We start from the raw sequence: 27,963 nt of genomic DNA on the forward strand, positions 1-27,963 counted from the left end.
CAGAGCGGGGAGAGGGAGGGTGGATGGCAGGAGGACCTGGGCCGGGGGCAGGATGGGCACTCTCCAGCCGTGGGCCACCCCACCAGGTGGGACCTGTGTGCAAGCCCACACTCACCTCCCCAACGGTCCCAGCGTGCCAGGCACGCCCAAGCACACACCTGCTGCCAGGCGGGGTACAGCAAGATCACTGCAGTGACGCGCGGCCTCCAGCCTTTTATTCACACGAGGGCTCGAAGCACACAGGTCACCTGCGGGCGCCATGCGGCCCAAGACACAGCCGGCCCGGCCACTGACCACACAGGGCCGCCCCGTCCAGAGACGAAGGGAGGGCGGGCCGAGGGCGGGCTGGGGTGGCCGTCTGGGCACACGGCGATGCTGCCCCGGGCCGAGAGTCCAGCTGGCCCACACCTGCAGGCAGGGAGGCCCTGGCCTGACCCCGCCCTGGCACAAGGTTCTGATAGGGTTGGCGTGTTTGTGTGAGCAGCCCCGGACCCCGCGTGTCCCAGAGCCCGGAAGCCCTCCACCCGGTGAGAAAAAGCAAAGCGGCAGGAAGCAGCCTTCTCCGGGCCCAGGGGCTGGTCAGGAGGTTGGCGTGGCTACGTGGCTCAGCATCCCCGACCCCTAAGACCACCCTGCCCTGCCTGAGCCCTCTCTGGCAGGGAGCGGCCCCTCCCCAGACCCTGCAGTGGATGGGGCTTCGGAGGGCGGGCCTCGGCTCGCGGAGGAGCCTGCAGAAACCCCGGCCGTGGAAGGTCACCTGGGACCCTCAGAAGCTTCCGGGGAGGGGCTGAGAAGGCAGCTCTGGGTTAGAAGGGCGGGAGGGGCCTGTTGAGGAGGTGCGGCTAGGAAAGCCCTTAACTGTCGAGCGCCCTGGCCTGCGGCCGGCAAGGTCAGGGAAGGGAAGGCCCTTGGTGTGGGCGCCGGGTCTCACTGGCCCTGAGCTCAGATTTCCCCAGCCACCCAGCATCCCCGTGGCCAGGGGTCGGCTGTGGCCCTGGTCCACATCGTCCTGAGCTGGGACGTGGCCCTGGTCTGGGTGGGGGTGGGGAAGGGCGGGGGCAGGCGGCGTCTCTGGAGGTCCCCGTGCGGGCAGCCAGGAGGGCAGCCCAGTGCTCTTGCTGAGAGGGGGCCCCCACGGGGTCCTGGGGGTGGGGTCAGGGCTCATGCATAATCCCAAAGGCCCCGCTCGCCCGCTGGTGGGAACCCTGACACCCTCTGGGGGGTTCTTGGGCCTGAGGACTGGGCGTGGCTTTCAGACACCTGAGCCCCAGGTGTTCGGTGGCGGGGGAGGAGGGCACAGCCCGCACTTAGCCGGACACCGGTCAGGCGGCCTCCTCACTCGCCCCGGTGCCGCAGGGATTGGGGGGAGAGACGGCCAGCGGCACCTCGAGGTCTCTGAAACGCATGGCTTTTGGGGCACACCGTCCCCGGCTGACCTGAGGGCCCCGTACAAAAGTAAAAGCTCGGGGGGCTGGGCGAAGCCCCCCACCCTGCCCCCAGCACAGTCACAAGCCGGGTCCCTCAGCGACCCCTCCTGTCCTGCTTCGGGGCCTCCCGGCCCAGGGAGTTAAATATCGTCTGCTGCGGGTTTTGGCAAAGTCAGTCCTTGGCCACGGTCCCGGGTGCTGAGGCAGTTACCGCCCCCGGGGAGCGGCTGCTGGAAGGGCCAGGGCGAGCCCCAGGAGCAGCAAGGGGCTGGTGTGGGGCAGGGGGCGGGCCGCGGCCGAGGTCTGCTGGCCTTCTCGCTCCGACAGCCCCGGGAGGGCATGCGTCAGCGGCGTCCGCGAGCTGGCGCTCTTCCTGCCGACCTTCCGGCCGCACACTTCGTCCGGGCAGCCCTCGCCGCTGCCTGAGCCGCTGCCATCGTCACCTGGGGAGGAGAGGGGAGGAGGTTCTAGGGGACCCTGAGGGCCGCGACCCTCTGCCTGGGCCTCCCGCGCTGGGGACGGCAGTTCCTGGAGCCTGCCGAGGCTGGGCGGACGTGCTGGCTGGCTCACAGCCGTCCTGGAAACAGGGTGGGGGACCGGGACCACAGTTGGGCAGCAGCCGGGCCTTCAGAGCCACCTGGGCCCCGGGGTGGGGGCCCCCCGCCCACCTTTCCCTATCTAGGGCCTCCCCCGACCCTGCACCCTTTCCCAGCTGGGGCTCCCTGGCACCCCCACCCCGGGTGCCCTCACTGGCGTCCTGGAGGCCCAGGTCGTTGTCTACTCCCCCGCCCGCCCTCACTGGCATCCTGGAAGCCCAGGTCGTTGCCCACCCCCTGCCCACCCCCCTGCCCACCCTCACTGGCGTCCTGGAGGCCCAGGTCGTTGCCCACCCCCCTGCCCACGCCCCTGCCCACCCTCACTGACGTCCTGGAGGCCCAGGTCGTTGCCCACCCCCCGCCCGCCCTCACTGGCGTCCTGGAGGCCCAGATCGTTGCCGACCCCCTGCCCGCCCTCACTGGCGTCCTGGAAGTCCAGGTCGTTGCCGCTGTAGGCGCCGCGCAGGCGGTTGGTCATGATCTTCAGCTGCATGATCTGCTGGCGGATGGTCATGTCCGGCTTGGTGATGTCCACCTCCACCTCGGGGTTGTTGATCTGATTGGCCAGGCCATCACCCATCACCTCGGGGAGGTACCTGGAGACCAGAAAGACAAGCCCTGGGTCACTGTCCTGCTCCCCACAAAGGGGCCTGGCCCCAGCAACACCCATCCAGCCCTCGCTCCTCCAGTCAGGGTAGTGGCAAGTCCGAGACCCCCCTCCCCATCTCCCGAGGCCTTCAAGGGCTGCCAGGAGCACACACAGGCCCCTGCAGCAGAGCGTGGAAGCACTGAGCGCGTGTGCGCGGTGGGGACCTGGCCCTTGTCCCGGCTCTGGGTCCCGCGGGGTGTCCCACATCAGACTTGGTGCAGGGCACGACACACCCGGGGCCACGGACAAGCTGAGGGGCCAGAACGGCGGGACACTCACCGGCCCTTGGCCATCCCATTCCAGCAGCGCTCGTCACTGGCTGAGCTCATGGCCAGCTTCTCGCTGCACAGCGTCCCCGGGAGGCTGATCCAGAAGTCTTGAGCGTCTCGGAGCTGTGCCTTGGCTTCGGAGACCTGCGGGCAGTGGTCAGGCCACCAGACGCCCCCCCCCAGCCTGCCCTGCCCTCTCCACCCTGGGCCCGCCCAGCAGAGGCCACTCACCAGCTTCTGCAGTGTGCCGGCGGGCGGCCTCTCCTGCAGCACCAGCTTGCCCCGGGGCCACTTCTCCTTGGGGCCAGGGCCCTGGGGGTTCACCTTGGGGTTCCCACAGCCCTGGATGACCTAGGGGAGCACGCAGGGGTCCTGACGGGCGCGAGGCCGCATCCGGGCCCCCCCTGCCCCCTGCTCCCCCCCCCGCCGCACCTTGGCCGTGAGTGTGTCACTGTTGTCCTGGAGGGCGTTGACGGCCTCTGCCAGCCAGTAGTGCACGCCGCCGATGACACTCTCCGCACCCGACGGGCCCCAGAACTTGTCCGTGATGAGCACCATGGAGTCTGGCCAGCGTGAACAGAAACACGGGGTACTTTGCATGGCCGAACGCTGGTCCATGGCTGTGCTACGCACAGGCATGTCAGCCCGCAGTATTTCTGTGTGTCTGCTCACTGCAGGCCAACCCACCTACACGTGAGCTCCTGTGTGGGCTGGCATGTGTGTATAGGCTGAGCACGTGTCTAAGCTTACACCCGTCGGCACATACATGCACACCTGGCCCAATGTGTGCACATGTCGCCTCACGTCTCACGACGTTTGCCTCACGCCATCACACGTCCACGTTAGTGTGTGTTTCGGTGTGTATGTGTGCTGGTCTGTGTCACCACGGGGGTCGATACGGATGCGTGCTGGCTCACCTCACACGAGCAGATGCACACGCAATTGCAGGCATGTTGGCGCGTGTGTCTGGAGACCCACCTCAAGTCTGCACATGCCAGCTGGCTCACCCCCTGGCAGCAACGCCCACGGTAATTCAGGCGTGGGTCGCCCTGCGTGCGTCTCACGTGTACACCTCGGCGTGCTCGCTCAGTGGGCAAGGACAGGAACCTGGCCCTCAGGGCGCCCTCCGGGCAGCTGGCCATGGCACCTTCCTTTGGGAGACTCAGAGGGAACCCTGCCCCCCAGCCTCGGGGACCACCCGCTCTGGGGGCCAGGCCCCTGAGGGCAGTCGCGGCAGTGGGGGCTCACCCAGAAGGTTCCTCCACTCGGCGTCCAGGTCGGCCTGGTTGGCTAGGCAGCCCTTGAGCACGTTGCGGCAGTAGTCGGGGCAGGGCCGGGCGCCGGGCACCCCCAGGCAGTGGGCGCAGTACACCAGCTTCATGACGGCCCGCGAGCACTCGGGGCTCAGGGGCACCTGCAGGGCCAAGGCAGTCTCACCCCGGAGCCACAGCACGCGATCACCCCCGGCAGGAGTCAGGGTGCCGAGGTCTGCCCCACCGTGGCGGGGCCTTTTCTGGGGCCCTGCGTCTTCCCAGACGACCAAGCAGGCCTGCGGCCCGGCAGGGGCGGGGGCGGGGCGCACTCAGTCCAACCAGGCCGGTCGCCTTGCTGGGACTCCGCCGGGAACACTGCGGTCACGAAACCTCCCCAGGGAAGCGGGAACACTGCCCGCCGTCAGACGAGGGCACCGAGGCCGGGGCGACTTACTGAGGGCCCTCGCTGGGGAGGCGGGGGTGGAGAGGTGGGTCCTGCCCAGCCCCGTAGGGGTCTGGCGCCTATGCCCTGCCCCGCCGGACACCTCACTCTGCCGCTCCGCCTAGGAGCCAGCAGCCCTCTCACGCCCGGTCCACCCGACCCCCGGAGCCCCCGGGGCGTCCAGTCCCAGGCCCCTCCCCTTCCCGCTCCGACCACCCGGGTCCCACAACGCTCCCTCGGGCAGGGGCGGGGCCGCGGCGCGCACCTTGGCCACCTTGCGCACCACGTCGCCGGCCACGCCCAGGCCCTGCACGAAGGCGCGCGCCGCCACGAAGGTGCGGGTGGCGCGCAGGCGCAGCTCGCGGGGGGCCTCGCCGAAGGGCCGCAGCGGCTCGGCCTGCTTGCCCAGGCAGTCCAGGTAGTCGTCAGGCAGCAGCAGCTGCGGGTGCAGCTGCCGGAAGAGGCGCTCGAGCAGGCGCGCCCAGAACTCGGCCAGCGTCTCCTGCAGGTGCAGGTTGGCGCCGCCGTAGTAGAGGTGCAGCTCGGCGTACAGGTCGCGGAAGGCCTTGGCATTCTGCGTGTACAGCTCTCCAAAGGCGCCCGGGAAGGCCTCCTGCAGCGCGCGCTCTGAGTCGTTCAACAGGCGCTGGAAGTGATCTGGGCGCGGGGGGAGGTGGGCGTGAGGCCTTCCGGGGCCCCCTGCCCACCCCACGTGCTGCGGCAGCCCTGACCAGCACTCCTGCGGGCTCCGCCGGTGACCCCCCCCCCCCCGCACCCCCGGTGCTCTGAGCCATCAGAACCTGTGGGGGCCCTGGATGCCGGCCCCCATGGCGTCCTGAGCACTCGCCCTCCTGGCCTGGGGACTGCAGTGTCCAGCGTCTATTTCTGACCTGAGCCCCACGCGAGCACCTACAAGGGACTGCTTCCGAGGGCAGGAAGGTGCAGAGTTGGGGTGGGACCCACAGGGGGAGGGCCCTGGGCGCCCCTCACCTGCTCTCCTTCCCAGCAGCTCTCCTTCCTCCCTCCACTGTCACCCAGCCAGCCCCCCATCCTGGGGAGTCTTGAGTCCCCCACTGTGTGTGTCTGTCCCTCCTCCACCCCGCAGTCTCTGGGGCTCTCCTGGGCTTCCTGCCCTCCCCCCTCTCTACGCGGTGCTCCGTCTGGTTCTGGAAGCTGACCTGCCAGGTGGTCTGGAGAGGGCCCCCTGCAGCCCTCAGGACATGTCCAGAGTCCAGACAGGGCTGTGGAGGTGCGGGGTGAGTGTTGGGGGTTTGGGGAAAATGCTTCTGTCCTATGTGCTGAGAACCGGGGCCCCCACATCATCCTCCTCTCAGCAGGGAGACTACAGGGGACAGGGCACACCGCCCACCCACGCAGATGCATCCTCACAAGCTGTGGGCACCTCTCCCCACCCAGGCCCACCCTCGGGTGTCCACGCCAGCTCAGCTCTGCTCTAAGGCTGTGGAGATGTCAGGCTTGTGGCCCCCAGACCAGTGCCCACACCCGCCCCACCCAGGGCCTTGGGCAGGAGACCCTGGCGCAGCCCTGGCTGGGTGGGGGCTGTAGCCCGGCCTCCAGACAGGCTGTCTGCAGCTCACGACCAGCCCAGCAGCACACAGGGTGGTCGTGGGGCCACCATGCCCACGCCCGGCCCCCTGCCCCACCCCCCATCCTCAGGAGATGACGGCCCTGGCGGCTGCGGCCTGAGAGCTGTGTCCTGGAACACAGCCAGCGTGGGCCCGCTGGGCTCAGGGCCTGGAGTGCTTCAGACCAGGGCCCCCTGCGCCAGGCAGCCTGGGGAGGGCTGCTGGGGAGACCTAGGGTGGCCGGACCAGGTGCAGGTGGGGCTGGGGTGGGAGGTGGCACGCAGAGGGGTGGGGGGCCCAGGTGGGACTGGAAGCGGGTGAAGAACCGCTTTTAACTCAGATGAGTGTCCTGAGTGGGTGACGTGCAGGCTCTGACAGCAGCTCAGTTGCTTCCGGGGGCCCCTGCCGCCGCCCCCTCCGAGGGGCCCACTGTAATGTCACCAAGTGGTCCCACCACTCCTCGCTCTGGGCCCAGACGTGACGGCCAAGCCTGGAGGGAACCGCTGACCCACACACGGCTGCCCCGGAGACACCGGGACCACGCCATGGGCCCCCCGCTCGCTGAGCCCTGTGGTCCTCACGCAGAGCTCCCGGCTCCAGAGCCTGATGGCCCGCCTCAGGCCAGTCCCTGGCAGACGCTGGGAGAGCTCTGGGTGCCGGGGAGCCACCTGAAGGCGGAGGATCCCCTCTGGAGGGCTGACGGGACAGACATGCTGGCTCCTTGAGCAGATGAAGAGGCCTGCAGGCTATCTGCTAACGCCCTGCTCTGGCCCACCCCTGCCAAGAGTGTCTGCGGCCCCCGAGCCTGCTCACCGTCAAAGCCCCGCTGCTGGGCGGCCAGCGTGGCTTGCAGCGCCCGGCTGCCCTCCAGGAGCGCTGTCTCCAGCTCAGCACGGCTGCGGTTGGCCAGGTTCCCCTCCATCTCGCTCGTGCAGCAGGTGTAGCCCTGGGGGCAGATTCGCAGATGCTCGCCTGTGGGGAGGGGCTGGCGTGAGGGAGAGCAGGGGGTGGGGGGGGCTGGCCCCGGGAGGGGGCACAGCGGGGGTGGGGGCCCGCCTGGGGGAGGCAGGCCCGGGAAGGCTGAGAGCCAGGGCAGGGGTGTGGGGTGCCGCTCCCAGCCCCCCTCCCTGCCCCCATCCACGTGAAGAGGTGTCCCAGGCGCCCGGAGCAGCTCAGCTCAACTCCTGAACTCGGCACAGAGGCCGCAGGGCCTGTGGGTGCGGGGGGCCCCGCCAGAATCCAGGTTCCTGGAGGAGGGCGAGGGGCGTCCAGGACTGCTGGCAGCCCTCCCCTGTGTCCAGGCTGAGGGCAGGGGGACGAGGACCCCTGAGGGGCAGGACAGCCCCAGCCTCCGCCACAGCACCTCGGGGCGCCGGCCCACCAAGGGCGGGCAGCCCTGCAGGCTGGGGGGCTGCGCACCCACAGCTCTGGGCTGGCCAGCGGCAGGGGCCTCTCGTCAGGACAAGCGGGAAGCACAAGCACGTGCAATGGGGCCCTGCTGTGAGCCCCGCCCCGCTCAGCAGGACACACGGAGGCCCCTCGGGGCCCCCACCGCCCCCTGCTGCTGCCCACGCCCTGGCTCCCGGTGGCTCAGCTCGCGGCAGCGCCAGGGCAGCACTGAGGCTGGCCCGGTGGCCCCTGTGGTGCAGGGCACACCTTTCAAAATGTGCCGGTCCGGGTTTTGAGTGGGTGCTGTGAACCCACTTTGCAGACCAGGAAACAGGCTGGCTGAGGTTAGGTTTCGTGTCCAAAGTTACACAGTGAAGGGCCAAGCAGCTCAGGCTGCCCGATTTCAGGCCCCACACCCACTGAGCTGCCTCAGCCCTCCCCCGGCTCCCAGCCTGCCATGGTCCACCCCGCACAGGCCACCGTTCCTGTCTGAGCAGTGCAAGAGGAGAATCCCTCCTGTGCCGGCCTGGGGTGGGCAGAGTGGAGGGGTCTCAGGAGTCCGGCCTGGATGGAGGCCATGTGGGGCTGGGGTCGGGGGCCTGGGCACCTGGTCTGACCAGCAGAGCTTCTGGGGCAGGAGTGGGGTGGGGGTGAGCAGGCACCACCCGGCAGGGGGGCTGGAACCAGAGGAGGCACCCGATTCCTCCTCCTCTTGGCTGTTGCTGACTGTGACCTTGGCCTGGCCCTTCACAGCGGGGGTGGGGTGGGGAGGGTGCAGGACAGTGAGCCTGGGGTCTCCTTGAGGCCAGCTGGCAGAGACTGGCCGTCTCCCGGGTGCCGGAGGCTGTGCACCCAGTCAGACGGGCCTGAGCCTCCCTGCCAACGATGAGCCAGGAGCACGCCTCCCCTGCTGCCTGTGACCACCAGCCCCGTGGGGGGTGAGCTGGGGGCGGGCGGCAGGGGCCAGGCAGTGGTGGGTGGGCAGGGGGCTGCAAGCTGCCAGCACCTAAGCACTTGCGCCATGGGGTGGGTTTTGGGGGCGGTGTCCCAGGCTGGCAAGGCTGTCTCCCTCCCCAACCTTCCTAATCCCCTGGTGAACCCGACCCCTCCCCCGACCCCTGATCCAGGACACACGGGAAGGCCCCTCTGGGTGGGCTTGGAGGGGCTCCTGGGCACCGCCCACAGCTGGGAGGGAGCTGCCGGCCCTGGCCTCTGCCCTGCCACCTCGTCCAGCCGCCCGGGCGCCTGCGCTCTCCCGGCCGCCCCAGCACAGCCCCCGTCCCTCCCTCCCTCGGTGGACACACACGGGAGTGAAGACACGGAGCCAGAGCCTGGGCGCCGGCCTGGGGCCCCGGGCGGGCTGGGCCGAGGCGCCCTGAGCCGCTGCGGGGCGGACGTGGTGGCCGGTGGTCAGGGCCCGTGCCCCGGCGTCACCTGTGGGTTGGGACACCTGCCGGGCAGAGGGCAGACTCTGCAGGGCGCCTTCCTGCACAGCAGGCCTGCTCCCCCATCTTGGCCAAATGGGGGGGGGCGGGGGGGTCTGCCGGTGTGAGGAGGGCATGAGCTCCGGGTCCCTGGAGGTGTGCAAGGCAGACGGATGCAATTCTCTTCCCATCATTTCAAATCTCCATCCCCAAACCCCACCTCGGCTAAACGGCTGGAGGGTGGGGAGGGGTCCTTGGGCCAGGTGGGGGTGCGGCTGGCTTCCCGTCCACCTTAGAGCTGCCCAGTCCACCCCTCTCATCACCGCTTTCCCCCTTCCGACCCCCTCCCATCCCCAGTGGAAGGCATCAGCTTGCCCCCTCTGCCCGCTGACCCCTCCCACCTGCACTGACCCCACACTCCAGGCTAATCCACAACGGCCCCTCCTGTTTTTCTCAGCAGCTGCTGCTCCTTCGACAGCCACCTAGATCCTTCTAGAATTCTCCCTTTCCTCTTTGTGACACCTCCTTTCACGATCCAGGTTTTTGGGGGGTGTGAGAGGGGAGGACCGTTTCATGCTGGGTTTTCTCCCTCACCTCTGTGCCCCACCCCCACGTTTCCGAGTGCCCCCGCTGCCCTCCCCAGGTTGAAACACCCACACTCGCTTCCTGACCCCACAGCAGGTCCTCCCCTTGCTGACAGCAAGCAGACTACGTAGCCGCCCCCCCATATTCTGACCTCCCAGAGTGCCCCCAGACTCCTTGGTGCTAGGTCCCATCACTACGGCTCAGACGTCTTTGAGGCTCACGCCTCCTGCCACCTGTGCACACGCCCACAGCCCTCCTCACCCCCACCAGCTCTGTGACCCCAGCACTGGAGCCCAAGACCCCATGCCAGCGGTGGTCCTCACCTCCTAGGCTGGACAGAGCGTGTATCTGTGCCAGCCCAGCCCAGCAGTCCTGACTGGTGCCTGGGAGCCCTCCCAAGGAGACTGCAGCGGGAAGATGGCGCCAGGCCAAGCCCGTCTTTCCAGAAGCTTCTGCGCCTCACACGGGAGCACGCAGACCGCCTGCAGCACCAGCGTCTGAAGGCACGATCGGGTGCTAGGCACCAGCTCCCCCAGCCACCTCCAGGATGTGCTGGCTGATTCAGTGGGACAGCCAGCCTCCCCAGACCCCTCGGAACACAGTTATGCGGGCAGCTCCGGGCACTGGGGCCCCCAAACACCAGAGGGGAGGCTGGGGCTGAAGAGCAGGGAGGGGCCCTGGCCACCCCGCCCTTCCACTCTGCCCTGGACCCCGCGGGCCTCCTGCAGAGGGGCGGGGTGGGCAGAGCCTTTCCCGGAGCTGCAGACCCTTCTCTGGACGACTGTCCGTGCCCACTCCTGCTCCGATGGGCTGCAGGACCCCCCGGGGCACGTCCACCAGCCTGGACGTGGTGGGGAAACACCGGACAAGCCACCCCGGGTCCCCTGGGCACTGCCCACCATGGTAGCCCCAGGCCGCCTTTTTGCATCTCCTCACCCCGCCCCACCTCCCACTGGAGAGGCGTCTGTCCCTGGCTTCCGCCTGCGGCAGGGTCAGCCCTGAGGGCTGGGGTCCACCCGGGGGCCAGCCACAGACCCACCGCGGACAGCGCTTTTCAACCGCCACCCTCCCCGGTTCCTAACGCGGCAACAGACCCCGCAACCGCCCCCGCCCCGCTCCCCTATCCCCCTCGGAGCACCTCACCGCCGGCCCCAAGCCCCTCCACCATTCCGGCCACCTGCCAGCATCACCGAGCCGGCCCGCAGCCGCCGCCGCCGCGCCTCCGTCACCGGCGGGAACCCGAAACCCAGGGGTGTGCGACACCCCGGCGCCGGGCGGGAGGGGTCCGTGCCTCCGGCCCGTCCGGGACGCCGCTGCCGCGGGGCGGTAGCGCGGGCGGCGGGACAAAGGCCGAGCGCCAGGGCTTCAGCGGCCGCCGGCCAGGGACAGAGGGCCGCACGCGCGGAGCCGCAGCCGGCGCGGTCTGGAGAGGCGGCGGCGCTCCTGGCGCAGCGAGGAGCGGGCGCTGGCGCAGTGGGCGCGGCAGCGCCGAGGGGAGGGGGGCCGCGCTGCAAGAGGGGGGCCGGGGGCGCTGCGATTGGCGGGGAAGGGGCTTGCCGCAGTGGGCGAGGCGGGCCTGGCTGGGGGCGGCAGGCGGGGCGCGCACGGGGGCTACGGAGAGCGAAGGCGAGGGAAACGGGCCTGATGGAGGAGGAAGGGGGGCTTGCTGCAGGAGGGGGCTGCGGCAGGAGCCGGGAGGGGTGGCGAGGAGGCAGCGGGGAGGGCCGTGGGAACGGGGCGAAGTTGGGGGACGGATGGGCGCGGTGAGGACGGGGCCCGATGGGGCGCACACGGAGACGGCGAGGGGCTTGCGCTGGGGGCGAAGGTGGGGTAGGCCGGACTGAAGGTGGGGTCTGGGCGACGGTGATGGAGGCAGCGGAGTGAGCGGCGAGGAGGACCAGTAGGAAGGGTGGGGGTGACGCGCCCGGGGATGGAAGTCCGGAGGGAGGCGGGCGACGGAGAAGGAGACGGTGCAGGGCGCCGGCGGGTCCCCGCGCTTGGATGCCAGCCCCCGGGCTTAGCCCGAACCCCCTTTTCGGCGGCGGCGGTCCCGGCAGGCGGCGTGCGACTCCGGGCGCTGGTGCGTGGAGGTCTGGGGTCCACCCGGGAGAGGCGGCCGAGCGGAAGCGCGGCAGAGTGAGACGCACTGGCGGCCGCCGCCCCGCGCAGCGCCGCGCAGCACGGGCGCGCACGGTCCGGGACCGCGGCTCCCCGCGCGGCGCCGCCTCCTCCCGCAGCCCCCGCCCCGCCGCGCGCCGCACCGCCCCCTTCCCCCGGAAGCCGCAGCGGCCTCACTCAGCCCCAGAGCTTCCCGAAGCCCGGGCCTCCGCCTGGCTCTTGCCCCACGGGGCTCCTCCAGGCATGGGGATGCGAGGTGGAGGGGGGGGGGGGCGCCAGCTCGCTCCCCAAGGAGCATGGCAGCCCCCCGCCAGCAAGCCCCCTCTCCCCATGACAACGACTAGAGCCCTACGCTGGGCGCTCAAAGGCCACCATCAGCCACTCGCACTCTACCCGCCCCTAGTCTTGAGTCGGCGATTCCGGTCTGCATCCTAGCGTCCTGTCTGCTTCCCCTGCGAAATATAAGGCCCCCCGCCTGGCCACCCCCTGCTCCGGCCCAGTCCCCACCTCCTCCTGGGCCCCCCTCCCACACGCCTAGGCGGTTACCCTGGCTGGCTCTCCCCCGTCCCCGCCACTCCCTGCAGCCCCAGCCCTGGTCCCCGCTGCCACAGCACAAGCCAGACCCACTGCAGGGCCTGCCCACCAAGGCCCCGTTCCCTGCAGCGCCGCACGCCAGGGACCCCCCTGGGCTGGCCTGCACAGAGACCTGCTGGACAGGCAGCTCTCAGCAGAGTAGCCTCTCGAAGGCAGCCCATAGCACCCAAGGTCCGGAGCAAGGGTGCTCCCCCAGGCAGCTCACAAGGCTGCTCCCTGCGGCCTGCTTTCTGCTCGGAGACCCCTGAGCAGGCCACCCTGCCAGTGGGCACTGGCCTTGGAGGCTGCCCTGGTGAGGCGGTAGGCCCCCCTGGATGTGGGCCTGGACCCAGCTCTGGCTGAGGGGCCAGGCCCCCTTCCCACTGGCCTTCCCACAGTGCTTCAGGGTCCACAGCTCACACTGAGGCCTCAGAATAAACTGAGGATTAAGGGGTGTCTGCTCTGCCCGTGAGCCCAGGCCCTGCTGTAGGGCGGGGGGGGGGGGGCGTCCTTTCGGGGCCTGGGAGTGAGGTGTCCCTCGGAAGCCTCGCCCACCAGGGCAAGCTCTGTGCAGCTCACTCATCTTCGGCCCAGGCCAGGCTGCGGAGGGCGCTCACTCCAGACGCTGCAGACCCGTCCCTGACAGGAGGCCCCGGGAACACGAGCTCCGTATGGCTCTCCCATCTCCCTTGCCTGACCACCCAACCTCTGGGCTGGGAGCAGCCCAGGAGATGGACCGGTGCCGCCCCCTCTGCTGCGTCTGCCCAGGATATTCTAGAATAGCAGAAGCGGGGGCTGCAGTCCCAGGGAGCTCTCAGCAGGTTCCTCACAAAGGCCCCACGCTGGCCTGTCGACCCCGGAAAGGTGGTGGACACAGCCCCCTGGCTTGGCCAGAACACAGCAGACCCCGGTGCCACTGCAGGGCCTTCAGGGACAGGAGTTGTCCCCGGCCACGCCCAGTGATGAAGACGGAGCGGACAAATGGGTTCAGCTGCTCACCAACCCCCTCAACCCAGCCGCTCCCCAGGAAACCTGGCAGCCAAGCCCAAGGTCACAGCGCCCCTGCTGGCGCCCCGTCTGACCTGCTGCTTCCCCCAGCCCCCAGGTCGCACATACCCTCCCCTTTGCCCTACTTTTTCTTTCAAGACCCATTCGTCTAGCCCTTCATCCAGGAAGCCTTCCAGGTTCCTCTGGGCCAAAGCGCCTGCCCAGCCTCTGACCTCTCGGAGCGTGAGTGGTCTCGGTGGGGGCTTCCTGTCTGGCCACCCTGCCTGGCAGCCGGAGAGCTGCTGGGCCTGCCGGTAGGGGCCGCTCTGCCCATGCCCAAGGTGGACCTGGTGCTCAGGTACCTGTGTCCAAAGAGAGACTCTCTGGGCCGTGCCAGCATTCCGGGAGATGGGGCTGGGCACCAGCGCAGCCGCAAACCTGCAGCCTCGGGCCTCCACCTCCGCTGGAAAGCCAGCACCCGCCCTGACCTGACCCCTCCCCAGAGCAGGTGCTCCCTGCTGATGCGAGGGGCGTGGCGGGGCGCTTCTACCACCCACGAGGACCCCCTCATTCCTCCAGGGGCCCTGCCACCCCTCGACGAGGTGCAGCGCGCACTGGGGGCCTGCATGGTCCGAGGGTCCTTTCACGCTCATGACTGTCCCCTCCGGTTCTTCCTGTCAGAGCCACTCAGGGAGCTCGAGCCACGGGCCCAGGGCACTCAGCCCGGACTGCTGCACAGGACCCGGAAGGACCCAGGCCTCCCCGCCTCTCCCAGCGCAAGGCCGCCCTTAATTCCAGTCCCAGGGGAATTCCTGAGTAGGAGGGAGGAGGCCGAGGCAGGAGCCGACACGCTCTGCCACCGAGCCGGTCACCCGTGGCCCGCCCGCCTGGAGGGCCCCGGGCAGGAGCAGGTGGGGTGCCTCCCCTCCCCGGTGCAGATTCAGCATCGCCACCCAGGCAGCACCTCCAGGCACAGCATTGCCCACCTCCCTGCCGCGCATGGGCGCTTCCGAGCCCAGCCCTGAAGGCACAATTGGGGTGGGGCACAGATATGGTCAGGACACAGCTACATGTGCATTTCAGATCAACGGTGCATTATTTTCCGGAACGAAAGTATCTGGCCCCAAAGCACTGCCAGCAAGGACCTGAATGCAATTTTGTCCACCCCCGTGCAGAGCAGCTTTAGGCGGAAGGTCAAATGGGGGCCCAGCCAGACGAGGGGGCAGGCGCCACGCAGCCTTAGGGAGTCACCGAGCGCCGGCACACCTCAGTGTGGATCAGCCCCAAAAACAAGATGGGGAGCCTGAAACCCAGGCTCAAAACGACAAACACTTAGGACGCCGCTTCAGTGACGGCCCCTAGAGACAGAAGCGGCATGGGGATGAGCAGGGACTGAGGGGGTGGGTGTTCAGTGGGTACAGAGCAGGGGGAAGATGGAAGCTCTGCAAATGGGTGGTGGGGTCAGCTGCACAAGCGTCGGTGCCCACAGTGCCACCGGACGTACACTTAAAATCGTCACGGTGGGAAACTTTATTATGTATATTTCACCACAAAAATGCACGCAAAGCCCCCTCCCCGATATCTGGGACATACCTGTACTACATATCTGGAGATGTTTATCCTAAGAACACATCTGTTATTTATTTGAAATTTAAATATTCAAAATACATACCCTCAAATGATTAACTACCTGAAAATACCAATTTATTAAACAGGCCTCCAGTAGTTTTATTTGCTAAACCTGGCAGTCCTCTGCGGGGTGTGGGGAGAAGCCTGACTGCGTCACCCATGCTTCCCACCACCTGTGGGTGTGCACACGTGCGTACTCATTTCTGGAGCCCCCAGACCCCGCCCAGCCGAGCAGCAGAAGCAGGGAGGTGGGCGTCAGAGGGGGCCTACCCTCCCACAGCCCCCAGACTCCTTGGAGAATGATGGGCCTCACCGTCTCTGTCAACAGGAAAATACAATTATCCCCATCTTACAGATGAGAAGACTGAGGCTGGAGGGGTCTGAGACTCCATCGATGGCTCAGACCTGCTGCCTAACGCTGCCTCCTTCTACTGGCCCGCAGGCCTCCCTGTCTTCACTGAAGGGGAGGAGATGAATGTCCCTGGCACCCAGGGGCCCACCAGCCTCCTGGAAGATGAGGGCAGAGTGGGCCTCACCAGACACAGGCCTGGCCACCCCGCTGGCTGCACCATTCCTTCAGTGACCCAGGACACCGGCAGGAGCGTGCAGCGCCAGCAGCCACCCCACCCGCACCCAGGAGGGACTGAGGCCAGGACAGCCACTGGAAAGGGCCCCCACAAGCTGACACGCACAGGGCTCCCAGCCCTGGGCAGTCAACTGAGCTCAGCACTTGCTGCTTGCCCGGCTCCCCAGAGGTGGGACCCTGGCCTCCTCTGGGTCCTGGGGGCAGGTGGGAAGGTGGGACCCGCCTGCTTCCTGACTTCTCCAGCTCAGCTCCTCAGGGACGGTCAAGCTGAATCATCTGTCAGAGATGGTCTCCAGGTCGGCAGGGAATCTGGACCCCCAGGCACCCGGTGTCTCAGTCCCCACTCTGTCCAGCCACGTCCACCAGGCAGAGGTAGGATGGCCCCGCCTGGGGCCGCCCGGATTCCTGGGGCAGACAACCCCATCCCCCAAAAGGGCCAAAGGGACTGTGAGGGGTCGGCTCCAGTGAGCTGGGCAAGGACAGGCCTCCTCTGACGTGGGCCGCCAGGGCCTGAGGCTGGCCGCGGGCTGACCATGAGCAAGGTCCATGTGGGCACCTCTCCCCACCGCCTCCCGTCTCTCTGCAGCGCCCTCTGAGACTCTGCTGGCCCCCTTTCTGAAAGCCAGCTGCCGCCCTCAAGGTTGCACCAGGAGCCCTCCTGGCTGGCCCTGGGCTTGGCGGGAGAGCGGTGGGGCGGGAGGGATCCTCTACAATGTGGGCTGCTCCTCCTGGGGGTCCCAGAGCTGCCGCTTCTTAAAATTCCCAGCTTCTCTGGACCAGCCAAGTGGGAGCAGAGACACCGAGAGATGGCGGCGCCCAGGATGTGGGGGCGGCGACGGGGAGACCCGCCTCCCGCCTGCACCCCACTGACCCCCGGCAGGCAGTCTCCCGCCTCCAGCCCACGCCCTGCTGACCCCCAGCAGGGCCCCGAGGCCGGCCGGGGTAGGCCGACCTGCCTCACCCCCAGGAGTCAGTCTCCCTGCCTCTGGACACAGGCTGGGCCTGCCTCTCCAACAGGTGCACCCTGACGTGACGCCCCCAAGACACATGTGCACCCTGGCTGCCCTGTGCTGTGCGTGCCACACGAGAACCCAGTCTCACAGCCACTCCACGCGGCAGGTGCTGCTACCATCCCCGTTATACAGAGAGGCATTCTGAGGCTCAGAAAGGTTCAGTAATGGCTCAAGGTCACACAGCATTTGAGCGTGGAGCTGGGCTTGAACCCTGGCAGGATGGCTGGGTCCGGGCAGCCAGGTTTTAGCCTCTGCTACGGCCCCACGTCTTTCCTAAGACATCGGCCACTGGGAATGGCCACTGGGCCAGGAGAGGGGCTTGCCCACTAGCCCGGCAGGCTGCCTCCTTCGGAGCCCTGTGGGCAGCACCCACCCTCCTCAGAGCGGTCCTCTGTGTTCCCCTCTGGGTGCCCAGCCTCAGGATCTTCCTCCTCCGTCTCTGACCCTGCACGCCAAGTGCACCCACGACCCCTGGCCTCCAGCTGGAAACTCCAGATAGCAGAGGGGCTGGGGGCTGGGCTCCGTGAACCAGGAACAGCTGGGGGTGGGCGGCCCACCCAGGGCAAGAGTCCTGCACGGACAGCGCAGGGCCCTCGGGCTGGGAGGGGAGCTGTGGCCGCACGAGCATCTCAAGTCCCCAGGGAGGGCAGGGCAGGAAGACCAGGCTCTCAGCGAGAGTGGTCGTGCAGCGCGGGTCTTTGCTTACAGTTAAGGTGGGGGGGCGTATATGATGGTACCCCACACGTGCATGCTAAGTCGCTCAGTCATGTCCGACTCTGTGCGACCCCATGGACCACAGCCTGCCAGGCTCCTCTGTCCATGGGCTTCTCCAGGCAAGAACACTGGAGTGGGTTGCCGTGCCCTCCTCCAGGGGAGCTTCCCCCCCGGGGATCGCGCCTGGGCCTCATGTCTCCTGCACTGGCACGCGGGCTCTTTGCCAGCTGTGAGGCTTGTGCACCACATGTATCCATCTAACCCTGCACAGGTTCTCTCTACTTGTAACTTACAAAAGTAACACGTGCTCGCCACGGCCGGCAGAGCTGCAGCTCACGTGAGACCTCTGACAGCCGCCCACTGCCTGCAGAGAGAGCACTGTGGCTGCGTTTCAGCACCAAGGACAGTGCCGGGCACGCAGTAGGAGCTCAAGGACTCTCCAAAGGACTGGACTGATCTGTGTGCCCCACACCCCCAACCCTGGCCCACAGGCTGTCCTGTAACAGACAGGGCCCCGCCAGGACCCACCTGAGGGTCCAGCCCACCACGCAGAGGCCTCCTTCCTCTGTGCCCTTGACTGTCCACTGACGCCCGCAGACCCTTTCTCAGAATAACACTTAGGAAAGAAAAGACTATGCAGGGGGTAGTGAAGAAAGCCGCAGGTGTGGTGACGTGACTTGTTGAAATGTGATAAACGGGCAAGCAAGGTGGTGCCTGCGAGCTGGCTGACACCCACCAGGAATTCGAAGCTGCATGAGTGGAAGCGGCACCTGGAGACATCTGCTCGAGAAGTAAAGGGGCAGGGGGACCCAGCAGTCCGCGGTGAGCGAGCCCCGGACTCCAGACGCAAAGGGACAGGGGACCCAGCAGTCCATGGTGAGCGAGCCCCAGACTCCAGATGCAAAGGGGCAGGGGACCCAGCAGTCCACGGTGAGCGAGCCCCGGACTCCAGAATGCCATCGCCACCTTGTTCATAATGACAAGAAGCGCTAAATTCTGGCTAAAGGTGAGCAAAGAAGGACTGTCTCTGTCCATGGGATTCTCCAGGCAAGAAAAAGAGACTGTACTGTCTTTCTCAGTCGAGTCCGTGAACTCCTGGATTCCTAAGCCTGGGCTTCCCCCGGGCACCCTGGTTAAGGACCCCAGCCTCAAATGACCTGCCATCATACCTGAGTCTGTCCACCGCAGTCGCCGGTCTTTCTAGAGCTGAACCCACCCCAGCCCGGAAGCCTGTCCTGGCCCCAGGCAGTGGGCTGCCCCCTCCGCTCGGCTCCCCTGGCCGCTGACTGCATCCTGTCTAGAGCTGTGGTTCAAGTGCTTCCCGTGAGGTGCGACCAGTGTTTCTGGAAGCCACCCCTTGACCTGTTTAGGAGTGACCTGCACTCCACGGGGCCCCTGGTCTCCCTGTCCCCTGCCCTGCACACTGTGATGACCACACATGGCCCGAGGGAACTGCTCCTGGCTGGGGACACCGCTTTACCCTGGGGGAGGGCGGTCAGCTGTGCATCTGACCCGCAGCTGCCCCAGTGTCCCCCCAGCCACCAAATACACAGTGACAGGGAGGTCACCTGGGTGTTAGGTCACTTGAAGAGAGGTTGCCATGGTGCCTGAGTGCCCTGGGGACAGCCACTGCCAGGCCAAGGGAGGGGGTTGGGGATGGTGGGGCTAAACATCGTAAGAGCCTCTAAAATACGACTGTGGGTCCAGTGCGTCCCAAACTCTGCAGCCAACGGGAGGCGGGCGTGAACGCCTGAGCCAGCCCTATGGCAGGGGGCGTAACCGTGTCCCGGGGGGTCTGTGGGCGGTCACAGGTGGCGGGAGGCACTCCCCGCGGCCCAGAGCCTGGATGGGCACCCGGAGCCCCATCGCTCCAGGCCACACAGATGCAGCACGTGGCTCAGCACAGGGGCCCGGAGCGCTGCAGGCGGCCCTGGGTGCCCAGGGTGTGCTTAGACACAGGGATGGGCCTGGCCGGCCACTGCCAGGGTCAGACAGTGTCCTCGGTGCTGGGGAAGGCGCCCCAAGGTGTGCGTAGGCCGCCACAGGCTCCTGGGCTGACAGTGAGCCCAAGGAATGTCGCCCCTGGGGAGGTGCAGGGGCACTTGTCCAGGGCTGGCTGCCCACGTGGGAGGGAGACGTGCTGACCTACCCCTCAGGCCGCTGGGCTAACTGAGGGTGTGACTGTGGTCACACGCGCCCCAGGCCAATAGCTGGGCACACAGGTGCAGGGTACAGCCGCTGATGGCTGGGCCCTGGACTGTGGGGGTTGGGGGGCCTCGCAACCCCAGCTCACTAGACCCTGACCCCGTGGAGGGGGTCCGTGGCTTACGGGTGTGTGCAGAGCGGTGAAGGATGGATGGGTGGGAGGGTGAGGGTCCTCGCCTCTTGCCAGAACTTCCTGGTGGGTGGGGCTCAAACCTCAGGCGCCGTCAGCAGGACCAGCTCTGACTTCAGGAGGCTGTCCTGTGGCCCGGGTCCACTTGGGGGTCTCATGGGCCCCGCTCCTCTGCTGGCCCTGGCCCCACCTGGGACTGGCCACCTGCCCCCCAGCCTTGGAGAAGTCGGTCCTTGGAGTCTGCCAGGGTGGGTGCGAGGGGCTCTGTGACCTCACCCCCAGCTCCATCCTCTGACTGACCACGCCCCGCAACCTGGAACACGTGCCCAGCGCCCATGGACAGAGCCACACAGACGCCCCCCAGCGCCCCGTGATGGACCCACCCCTGACTTGCTCCCTTCTTGGGCACCCCGTCGGTGCCCACACCACGCACCGGGGGCACAGCGAGGCCAGGGCAGGGAGGCCACAGGGGAGCAGCCACTCCAGGGACAGGGCCCTGAGCAGTGGGGACCTCTCGCTGGGACCCAGTTTCCCCCCTGACCCACTAAGTGGTTGGACCAGGTGGCACTCGGCCTGCCCTACAAGCCCCCTAACCTGCCAGCTCTGGAAGGCTGGGCAGGACTGGCTGCCGGGCAAGGGCCGGGCAAAGGCCAGGGAGTGGAGGAAGGAAGCAGGGCTACGAACCCGGGCCTGGCCTGGCCCGTGGGCACCCGGTGGGTAGACGGGCTGCAGAAGGCAGGGCCCAGAGCCGGTGCTTCCGCAGGGCCTCCTGTGTGGCCAGCTCCGGCCCTGTCCACCCCTCGGCTCAGGCCTGGCTGTGCTCACCCCGTCCACCTGTGGGGCCGGGGGCCTGGCACAGCACAGCCTCCCAGGGCTCTGGCCGTCCCTGCTAGCCGCCCAGGGCCCCTCCTTCCAGCCGTGGCGGGGGCGGTGGGCGGGGCTCTGGGCCTCTGTGAGGCTGAGACGGGGCGGGGTGGGGGGACAGCGCGTGGGGGAGCCCCCGAGGCTGTCCTGTCACCCGGCCAAGCCTCCAGAACCCGGGATCTTTCAGCACAAAGGAGCAGCCTGGGTCCTCCGGAGCCAGGAGCCAGTCCCCGCCCCCCGCACACTCCCGCCCCGCCCGACTTACTCCCGCCCCCCACCCCCCACTCACTCCTGCCCCGCCCCCTACACACTCACTCCAGCCCCGCACGCTGTATCCCCTCCCAGGGCCTCCCACGCATCGGCGGGGAAACCAAGCCTGTCCACGCAAACCAGCGCCACTGAGTCACGATGGTCCCAGCCTGGTGGCCCTGCCTACTGTGGAGGTCCTCACGACGGGCCCTCACTGACCACTAAGTTCTCGGTGGTCCCTGCCACCAGGGAGACGCCTCAGCAGGTCCGGAAGGTCAGAGGCAGAGGACCCTGCTCCCTCTCCCCTACCCGATTCCAATGGAGACGTTCAGGGCTGCACTGAGGCCCCACAGCTGCACTGAGGCCCTGGCCCAGGGAGTCCCCCACCTCCCAGGGAACACCCAGAGCCCAGGAGCCCTGCTCACTGGATGGGAAGCGCCCCTGACCTTGACTGAACCTTGTCCCTAGTCCACACATCAAACCCTTGGACCTGAGGATGGGGTCTTGTTTGAGTGTGGGGTCTTTGCAGACGTAACTGCTGCTGCTGCTGCTGCTCAGTCACTTCAGCTATGTCCGACTCTGTGCGACGCCATAGACGGCAGCCCACCAGGCTCCCCCGTCCCTGGGATTCTCCAGGCAAGAACACTGGAGTGGGTTGCCATTTCCTTCTCCAATGCATTAAAGTGAAAAGTGAAAGTGAAGTCGCTTAGTCGTGTCTGACTCTTCACGACCCTATGGACTGCAGCCCACTGGAGTGGGGTGCCACTGCCTTCTCCAGCAGATGTAACTGCTCTCCTCCTAACTTGATAGGACTGGTGTCCTTATTTCCATAAGGTGGAATCCAGACACAGGCTGGCACAGGCCTTGTAAAGACGAAGCAGAGACCCTGTGTGGTCTTGGGAGGAACCACGGAGATCTCGGACTGCCAGCTCCCGCACTGCAAGACCACAGCCCCTGCCATGGAGCCGCCTAGCCTGGGGCATCTCCATGGGCAGCCCCGGGGAAGCGGCTTCGTGCCTGGGTCCCAGTGCCCAGCCCAGCTTAGCACCATGCAGCCAGTGCCCAGAGACCTCACTGCTGAGGCTGTCCGGTCTGGGGAGCACCCTGGGGGGCAGAGAGCCCCCAGAGCGGGGTGGGGGCCCTCGGGACGCCGGGAACCACGCCCCCGAGGGACGCTGGTTCGGGTGGGCCGGGGTCCAGCCTGCGGGAGGACGTGTGTGTGCCAGGACAGTGGGAACCGACGCCGAGGCCACAGGCAGACGCGGGCTGGGCTGGGGCTGGCCTGGTCCCGCAGGGGCTCCCCGACCTGCCCAGGCTCTCACGCTTCCTGCCAGCAGAGCAGGCCCACACCCCTCACACCCGGGGTGCCCCCGCACCCGAGGCTGGAGCAGGAAGTCAGGAGAGTGGGAGGTCCGGCTGCACCCCCAGGGCAGAGGCCACGGCAGGGAGGACAGGCCAGCACCCCCCACCCCACGGGGGAGACAGCGGACAGCCGCGGCCCCCACCCCGCCCGAATCAGCCCTGCCCAGAGGCTGCAGGCAGCTCGGGGCTCCTGCCCAGGCCTGTTCCTAGACGCACGCGATGAGAAGGCCGCCAGCCGGCACAGGGTGGGTGGCCCTGCATTGGAGCTCCACCCGAACGTGGGCAGGGGCCTGGCCCCACAGGACTAGCCTGGTGGCTGGACGTGGTCAGGGCAGGCACCAGGCACGGGCCTGGTCCTGAGCCCTGGTCTGAAATGTTTCAGAAATAAGCTGAGGCCTCGGGGAGAGCCGGCCGGCCTCTCTCCAGGGGGCGAGTCCTGGCCGGGACCCGACCTGACCTGGCGAGGCCTGTCCCCCTGGCCGGGCCGGGCGGACACCCATGCCTGTGTCTCTAGGGGGCCGAGCAGAGGCCCAGTGAGCCCACACCCACTCTGTGCTCCCCTCCCCAGCTCCGGGGTCCGCCTGCCGCCGGGCCAGCGTGCCCCAGCCCCTCTGCCAGGAGGCCTGTCCACCTCAGGCTCACGCTGTTCCTAACTGGGGCCAGCACGGGGCCAGTTTACTGAGACCTCTGGCCAGCCCTCCGGAGTCACCCACCCTGGACAGGACATCCCCGTGACTGCCGGGGAACCTGGCTTGCTATGGTGCCGGGGACACTCCAGGCCTGCCCCGAGGGTCACAGCCGTGCTGCCCGTGGGGGCACACCAAGGGTCACGCCCCTGGAGGAGCTCTCCTGAGCAGGGCAGGGGCGGTGGGCCTTCCCTGGACAGGTGCCGGGACTGGCCAGGGGTGCACCTGTGGGCAAGGCCGGGCCGCCGTCAGCCCAGTGAGGGAGGGGCACGGAGGCCCCCGGGAGGGGTCAGTGCAGAGGCTTCTGGTCTGAGAGGGGGGCTGGGACCAGGGGAGCTGCGGAGAGGGCAGCTGGCAGCCCTCCAGGCTGGGGTGACGTGAGGCGTCCAGAAGCCCAGAGCCCAGCACTGCTCAGCCATTAGTGCCACGGGCCCGGGGGTCAGCACACTGGGCTCTGGACCTGAGTGCCCAGTGGGTGAGTGTGGAGCTGGAGAAGCGGCGGGGCTTCTTGGCCTCGGGTACTCACCCGAGTCAGGTCCAGGCCCCCACCACTGCACTCGCCGGACGGTCCCGGGGAGTGACCCCCGAGTCAGGTCCAGGCACCCCATCCCCTGCACCCGCCAGACAGTCCTGGGGAGTGACCCCCGAGTCAGGTCCAGGCACCCCACCCCTTGCACCCGCCAGACAGTCCTGGGGAGTGACCCCTGAGTCAGGTCCAGACCCTCCCGCCCAACTGGACAGTGCCAGGGAGTGACCCCCGAGTCAGGTCCAGACCCCCCGTCCCACTGGACAGTGCCAGGGAGTGACCCCCGAGTCAGGTCCAGACCCCCCCACCCCCTGCACCCGCTAGACAGTCCTGGGGAGTGACCCCTGAGTCAGGTCCAGAGCCCCCAACCCCCTGCACCCTCCAGACAGTCCTGGGGAGTGACCCCCGAGTCAGGTCCAGACCCCCTATCCCCTGCACCCGGCAGATGGTCCTGGGGAGTGACCCCTGAGTCCGGGGCAGGACGGCGCTTCCACCTGCTAGACAGCACTGCTGGAAGGGCCCGAGTGGGCTCCAGGGCTGGAAGCAGCCCCCAGAGCGCACAGGGCCAGCGTGCTTTCCCTCCGCGGCTTTCGGGGGGGTCCTGACTGTGTCCGTTGTCACATGTGGAGAAACAGGGGCTGGGAGAGCCCAGGTGGCGGTGGGCGGGCGCCGCAACAGGGCTGGCCTTTGTGCCCAGGCCCAGGGAGGACGCCCTGCCCCTCCGGGAAGCGCGGCGGCGTGCCGGGGCTCCAGCGGGGGCCCAGGCCGTTGCATCACGCAGTGGCCTGTCGGCTCCTGGCTCCCCTGGGTCCCCACCCTTCTTCCCCCGCCCTCCAGCCTTGTCCTCAGGCTGGGGATGATGAAACCGCAGCGGCTCCAGGGGTGAGGAGCCAGAGCAGCGGCTCAGAGGAGGCTGGAGACCACCTGGGGACCCCCTGGGTCTCTGCCCTCTCAACAGGGCGGGATGAGCACTGTCTGGTCTGCGGCTGGGCTGGGCACCAGGCGGTCTGTGCGAGGCCCGCTGACTGTGGCCGAGCGACAGCCTTGGGCAGGTGGCACAGTGAAGCAATGGTTTCTGCTGGGAGGCCTGAGTGGTGGCCCCTGCTGGGGGCCCCTGGCCAGCTGGGGTCCCAGAGCCGAGGAGCAGCTGACAGTGCCGGGCTCCCCTCCAACCTCCAACCCCAAAGCCGGACAGCCAGGTCCTTCCTCCTCGGCCCGGCCCTCCGCCTCCCACGGCCCCCACCGTGGCCGGGCATAAAGTGGGACGTGTGTGGGTGTGGACTGAGAACCGACTCCGTGCCAGGAACTGGGCGAGGTTCTGCGGCTGCCGCAGAGAACAGAACAGACAGATGCGCCTCTGCCCCCAGGACCCTAGTGAAGGGTCAGAGAGGCCATGATGAACCGTGGCATCAAAGGGTCAGGAGAGCCAGCAGGTGCCCCGGGAGCAAGCCCCTAGGTGAAGGCCGAGAGACCACAGGCACCTGTACACCCGTATGTGTGCATGTGTGTGAGCACATGTGTGCGTGTTTGCACGTGTATGTGTGCACGGGTGCGCAGGTGTGCACGTGTGCATCACATGTATACACGCGCGTGCGCATGTGTGTGTGCATGCATGTATGGGTGTGTGCATGTCCTGTGACAGATGCAGCCTGGGGCTGGGCTTTTCCCAGCCGTTGCAGGCGGACTGAGGCTGAGGGGCGGCTCCCTCTCACTTTCTACGCAGGGCTCTGGCTGGGGGGAGGCCCCCCTGTAAAATGGGATGGCTGCCCTCCTCACCCTGGCTGAGCCTGGCTGTCCATCCAAAAAACTACACACATCACAAACAGAAGCCCCTCGTGCTCTGACGGCCCCTCTTTCCTGAGCCCACGGAGTTTCTACCCCTGGGGAGGTGGAGGCTGGAAAGGTCACCCACAGGCCCAGGGCCGTCCTCCCTCCCCTCCAGTCCTGGGAAACACGGAGCCTCCACCCCACCAGCCAACTCAGGCGCCCACCCCCGCGGGATCCCCAGGCACCCACCGGCCCTCAAGACTCAACACGGAAGGCCCGGCTCCAGGAGACCGTCGTGCCGCCAAGCGGCCACCAGGGGGCGCCCGGCCCGCGGAGCTGCACCAAGCTGCCGAGCAGGAGGAGCGTACAGGGCCGGCCGCTGCCTTGGGAGGTCACCCTGCTTCCTTCACCCCACGTGGCGCTGGCACTCCTCTCGGTGCCTGGGCCCTGCGGGGCACTCAGGGGGGCGGGGTGCAGCCACAGGACCCCCGGGAGCTGGGGCGGAGGAGTCACAGGGAGTCCAGGCAGGGAGGCCCCGTGAGGGCGGCACCCGGAGCTGCGGCTGGCACCACGCTCCCCAGTTGCAAAGTCCCCCATCACACGCACAGCAGCGCGCTTTGCCGGTCCCGGGCCCTGAAGCGCCTGCACCCTGCAGTCCAAGGAGGCCTGGCCGCCAACCCGCCTTGCCTTCCCTAGCCTGCCCACCGCGCTCCCAGCCCTTGGCGGCTGCCCAAACCCTGCCACCCTGTGTCTCGGCCTAACTGGGACAGAGGCCTGTGGGTGCGATCGAGAGTAGGACAGCCCCCAAGGACATAAAGGCCGCGTGGGAGTGGGCTTCTGAGGGGGGGCTGTGGAGTCCAGGGGTCTTGGGGGGTGCCAGCAGAGGCTGGGGCTGGGAGACCCTGGGGCTCGGGGATTCACCCAAAAGGTCAAGCATTTCCAGGCCTCCGGCCCTAGCATGGGTCAGGGTCAGGGGAGAGCCTGAACCGACTGTGCAGGGGGTCTTGTGCTGGTCCCGAGTGCCCAGACGCACCCACGAAAATTGCCCCTCCAAGGGAGGAGGCAGCTCTGACGATCAATGGCAGGTCTCTGTCAGCAGAAGCACGGGAAGGCCTGCCTGGGGGACTTGAGAGGGGGGAATCTCCAGAGCCCCGGGCAGGGGGCTGTCAAGGAGCCCAGGCAGTGTTCTGTGGGTTCTGCCCTCCTGGGGGCAGGGGTCAAGGGCCTGGCTGCCCCCCACCTCCCGTTCCCCAGCCAGGCCCGGCCATGGACGCAGTCCTCACTCTCCCCTCTCATTCAGAATTCCTGTGGCTGCGGTCCTTCCCCGTCCCCCGTGTGACAACTTTAGTGTGGTCTCTCCCCGCTCCCCACCCCGCCACCCCCCGCCCTGGCTTGGGAGGCGTCCCCAGGGCAGGAGCCTGGAACTCTGCTCCCGGCCGCCCCCCTCCACCCCGGTCCCGGGAACCCTGCACCGCCGTGCACGCCCGGTGCAGCTCTGGACACGTTTGCAGCTTGAGGAAGGAGCCTGGGGGTGGGGGGAGTGTCTGCGAGCTCCGCAGACTCCGCGCTCCCCCTCACCCCCGCTCCGGTCCCTACAGCTCCTCCGAGGCCCGCAGGAGGGTGTGCAGGACTGCGGGCAGCTGCACGGCCCAGGCCGCCTGCGACGGCGCTGCTCTTACAAAGAAACGGCACGGCCCCTGGGCGGGATCCAAGGCGCCGACCACCTGCAGCTGGACTCCCCGCCGGAGGCGGCCCGGAGCGCCAGGCGAGCACAAGCTCCCCAGGCAGGAGTCCCTGCGAGGCGGCGTTCCGCTCCCGCTGGCCGAGGTCGCGCCCGTCCGCCCCGGCCCTCGCCCCTCCCCAAGCGCACAGCTCGCTCCCTGCCTCGCCGGGGCCCCGAGGATGTCTCTGCTGGGCACCCCCGGGAATCCGCGGGCCGACCCCAGGAGCCTCCGGGGAAGGACCGCACGGCCCCGGGGGAGTCCGGAGCCCACGGCCGCGGTCTTCTGCGCCCCCACAGCCGACTCAGCGGCTCAGCCCAAGCTGCCCTGGAGGACTCGCCGGGTCGGAGAGCGCCCCGTTGGCTGCGCGGCGAGGACAGCTCCGCGGGGAAGGGGCCAGTGTGTGCGCGTCGGCGGCCGGGGAAGGCAGGGCGGAGTGGAGGAGACCCGGGCGGAGGGCGGGCGGCGCGGGGCGCGGGGGCGCAGGGCGGGAGAGAGGAGGGGGCGCAGCGGCGCTCCGGGCGCGCGGGTCACTCACCCGAGATCTCCGCCTGGGGCACATCGTTCAGGCTGAAGCCCTTGGCCCCGTAGATCTGGCGCACTTCCCCGCAGCTCCGACTCTTGCTGGCAGGGTCCCCGCGGGCGCAGGCGACCAGCACGGCGGCCGCGTACAGCAGCCACCAGCCTCGGGCCCGGAGCTCCATGGCGGTGCCGGCGGCGCCCCCGGCCGGGCCCGCGCAGCCCCCGCCCGCGAAGGGCAGAACCAAGGTCCCCGCGCACTCGGCTGGCGGTCCGGAGGCGCCGGCGGCCTGGGAGGCGGAGACAACAAAAGCCGGCGGGGCGCGGGGCGCGCGGGGCGCGAGGTCCGGCCGCTGGCTCGGGCGGCCCCAGAGCGCGGCAGGCGAGCGCGCAGTCCGGGCCCGGCCCCTGGGCGGCGGGGCGAGGGGCGGGGCGGGGCGCGCGGGGCGGGGCGCGGCGCGGGGGCGCGATCCCAGGCGCGCGGGGCGGCCCTCCGGCTCCCGGGCCTGGGGCGGGGAGCTGCCCGGCTCGCGCGGATCTGCCAACAGCTGGAGGAGAGCGGGGTGGCGCAGAGCGCGGGGCCGCGTCCGGGGTCCCCAGGGCGGGCCCCCCACACCCAGCGCCCGGGGCGGCGACACCACCTGCGGGGGCGGCGGCGGGGGCGCTGAGGCAGGGCTTCCCCCGCCGGACGTGA

General features: G+C 68.5%; 1 protein-coding gene across 1 annotated transcript; it reads right to left on the bottom strand.

Moving 5' to 3' along the window:
• Window positions 1-193: 193 nt before the first annotated feature.
• GPC1 (glypican 1) lies at window positions 194-27,955 on the bottom strand. Its single transcript, XM_069603696.1, has 9 exons — window positions 27,289-27,955; window positions 7,036-7,194; window positions 4,902-5,293; window positions 4,190-4,355; window positions 3,374-3,504; window positions 3,173-3,292; window positions 2,952-3,085; window positions 2,444-2,619; window positions 194-1,870 (listed from the first exon to the last, which is right to left on the bottom strand). Exons 1-9 carry the CDS (start codon window positions 27,452-27,454, stop codon window positions 1,635-1,637), a joined length of 1,680 nt encoding a protein of 559 aa, XP_069459797.1. The 5' UTR covers window positions 27,455-27,955; the 3' UTR covers window positions 194-1,634.
• Window positions 27,956-27,963: the final 8 nt, after the last annotated feature.

This window comes from Ovis canadensis, chromosome 1 (assembly GCF_042477335.2).
Source record: "Ovis canadensis isolate MfBH-ARS-UI-01 breed Bighorn chromosome 1, ARS-UI_OviCan_v2, whole genome shotgun sequence".
Classification (NCBI taxonomy): Eukaryota; Metazoa; Chordata; class Mammalia; order Artiodactyla; family Bovidae; genus Ovis; species Ovis canadensis.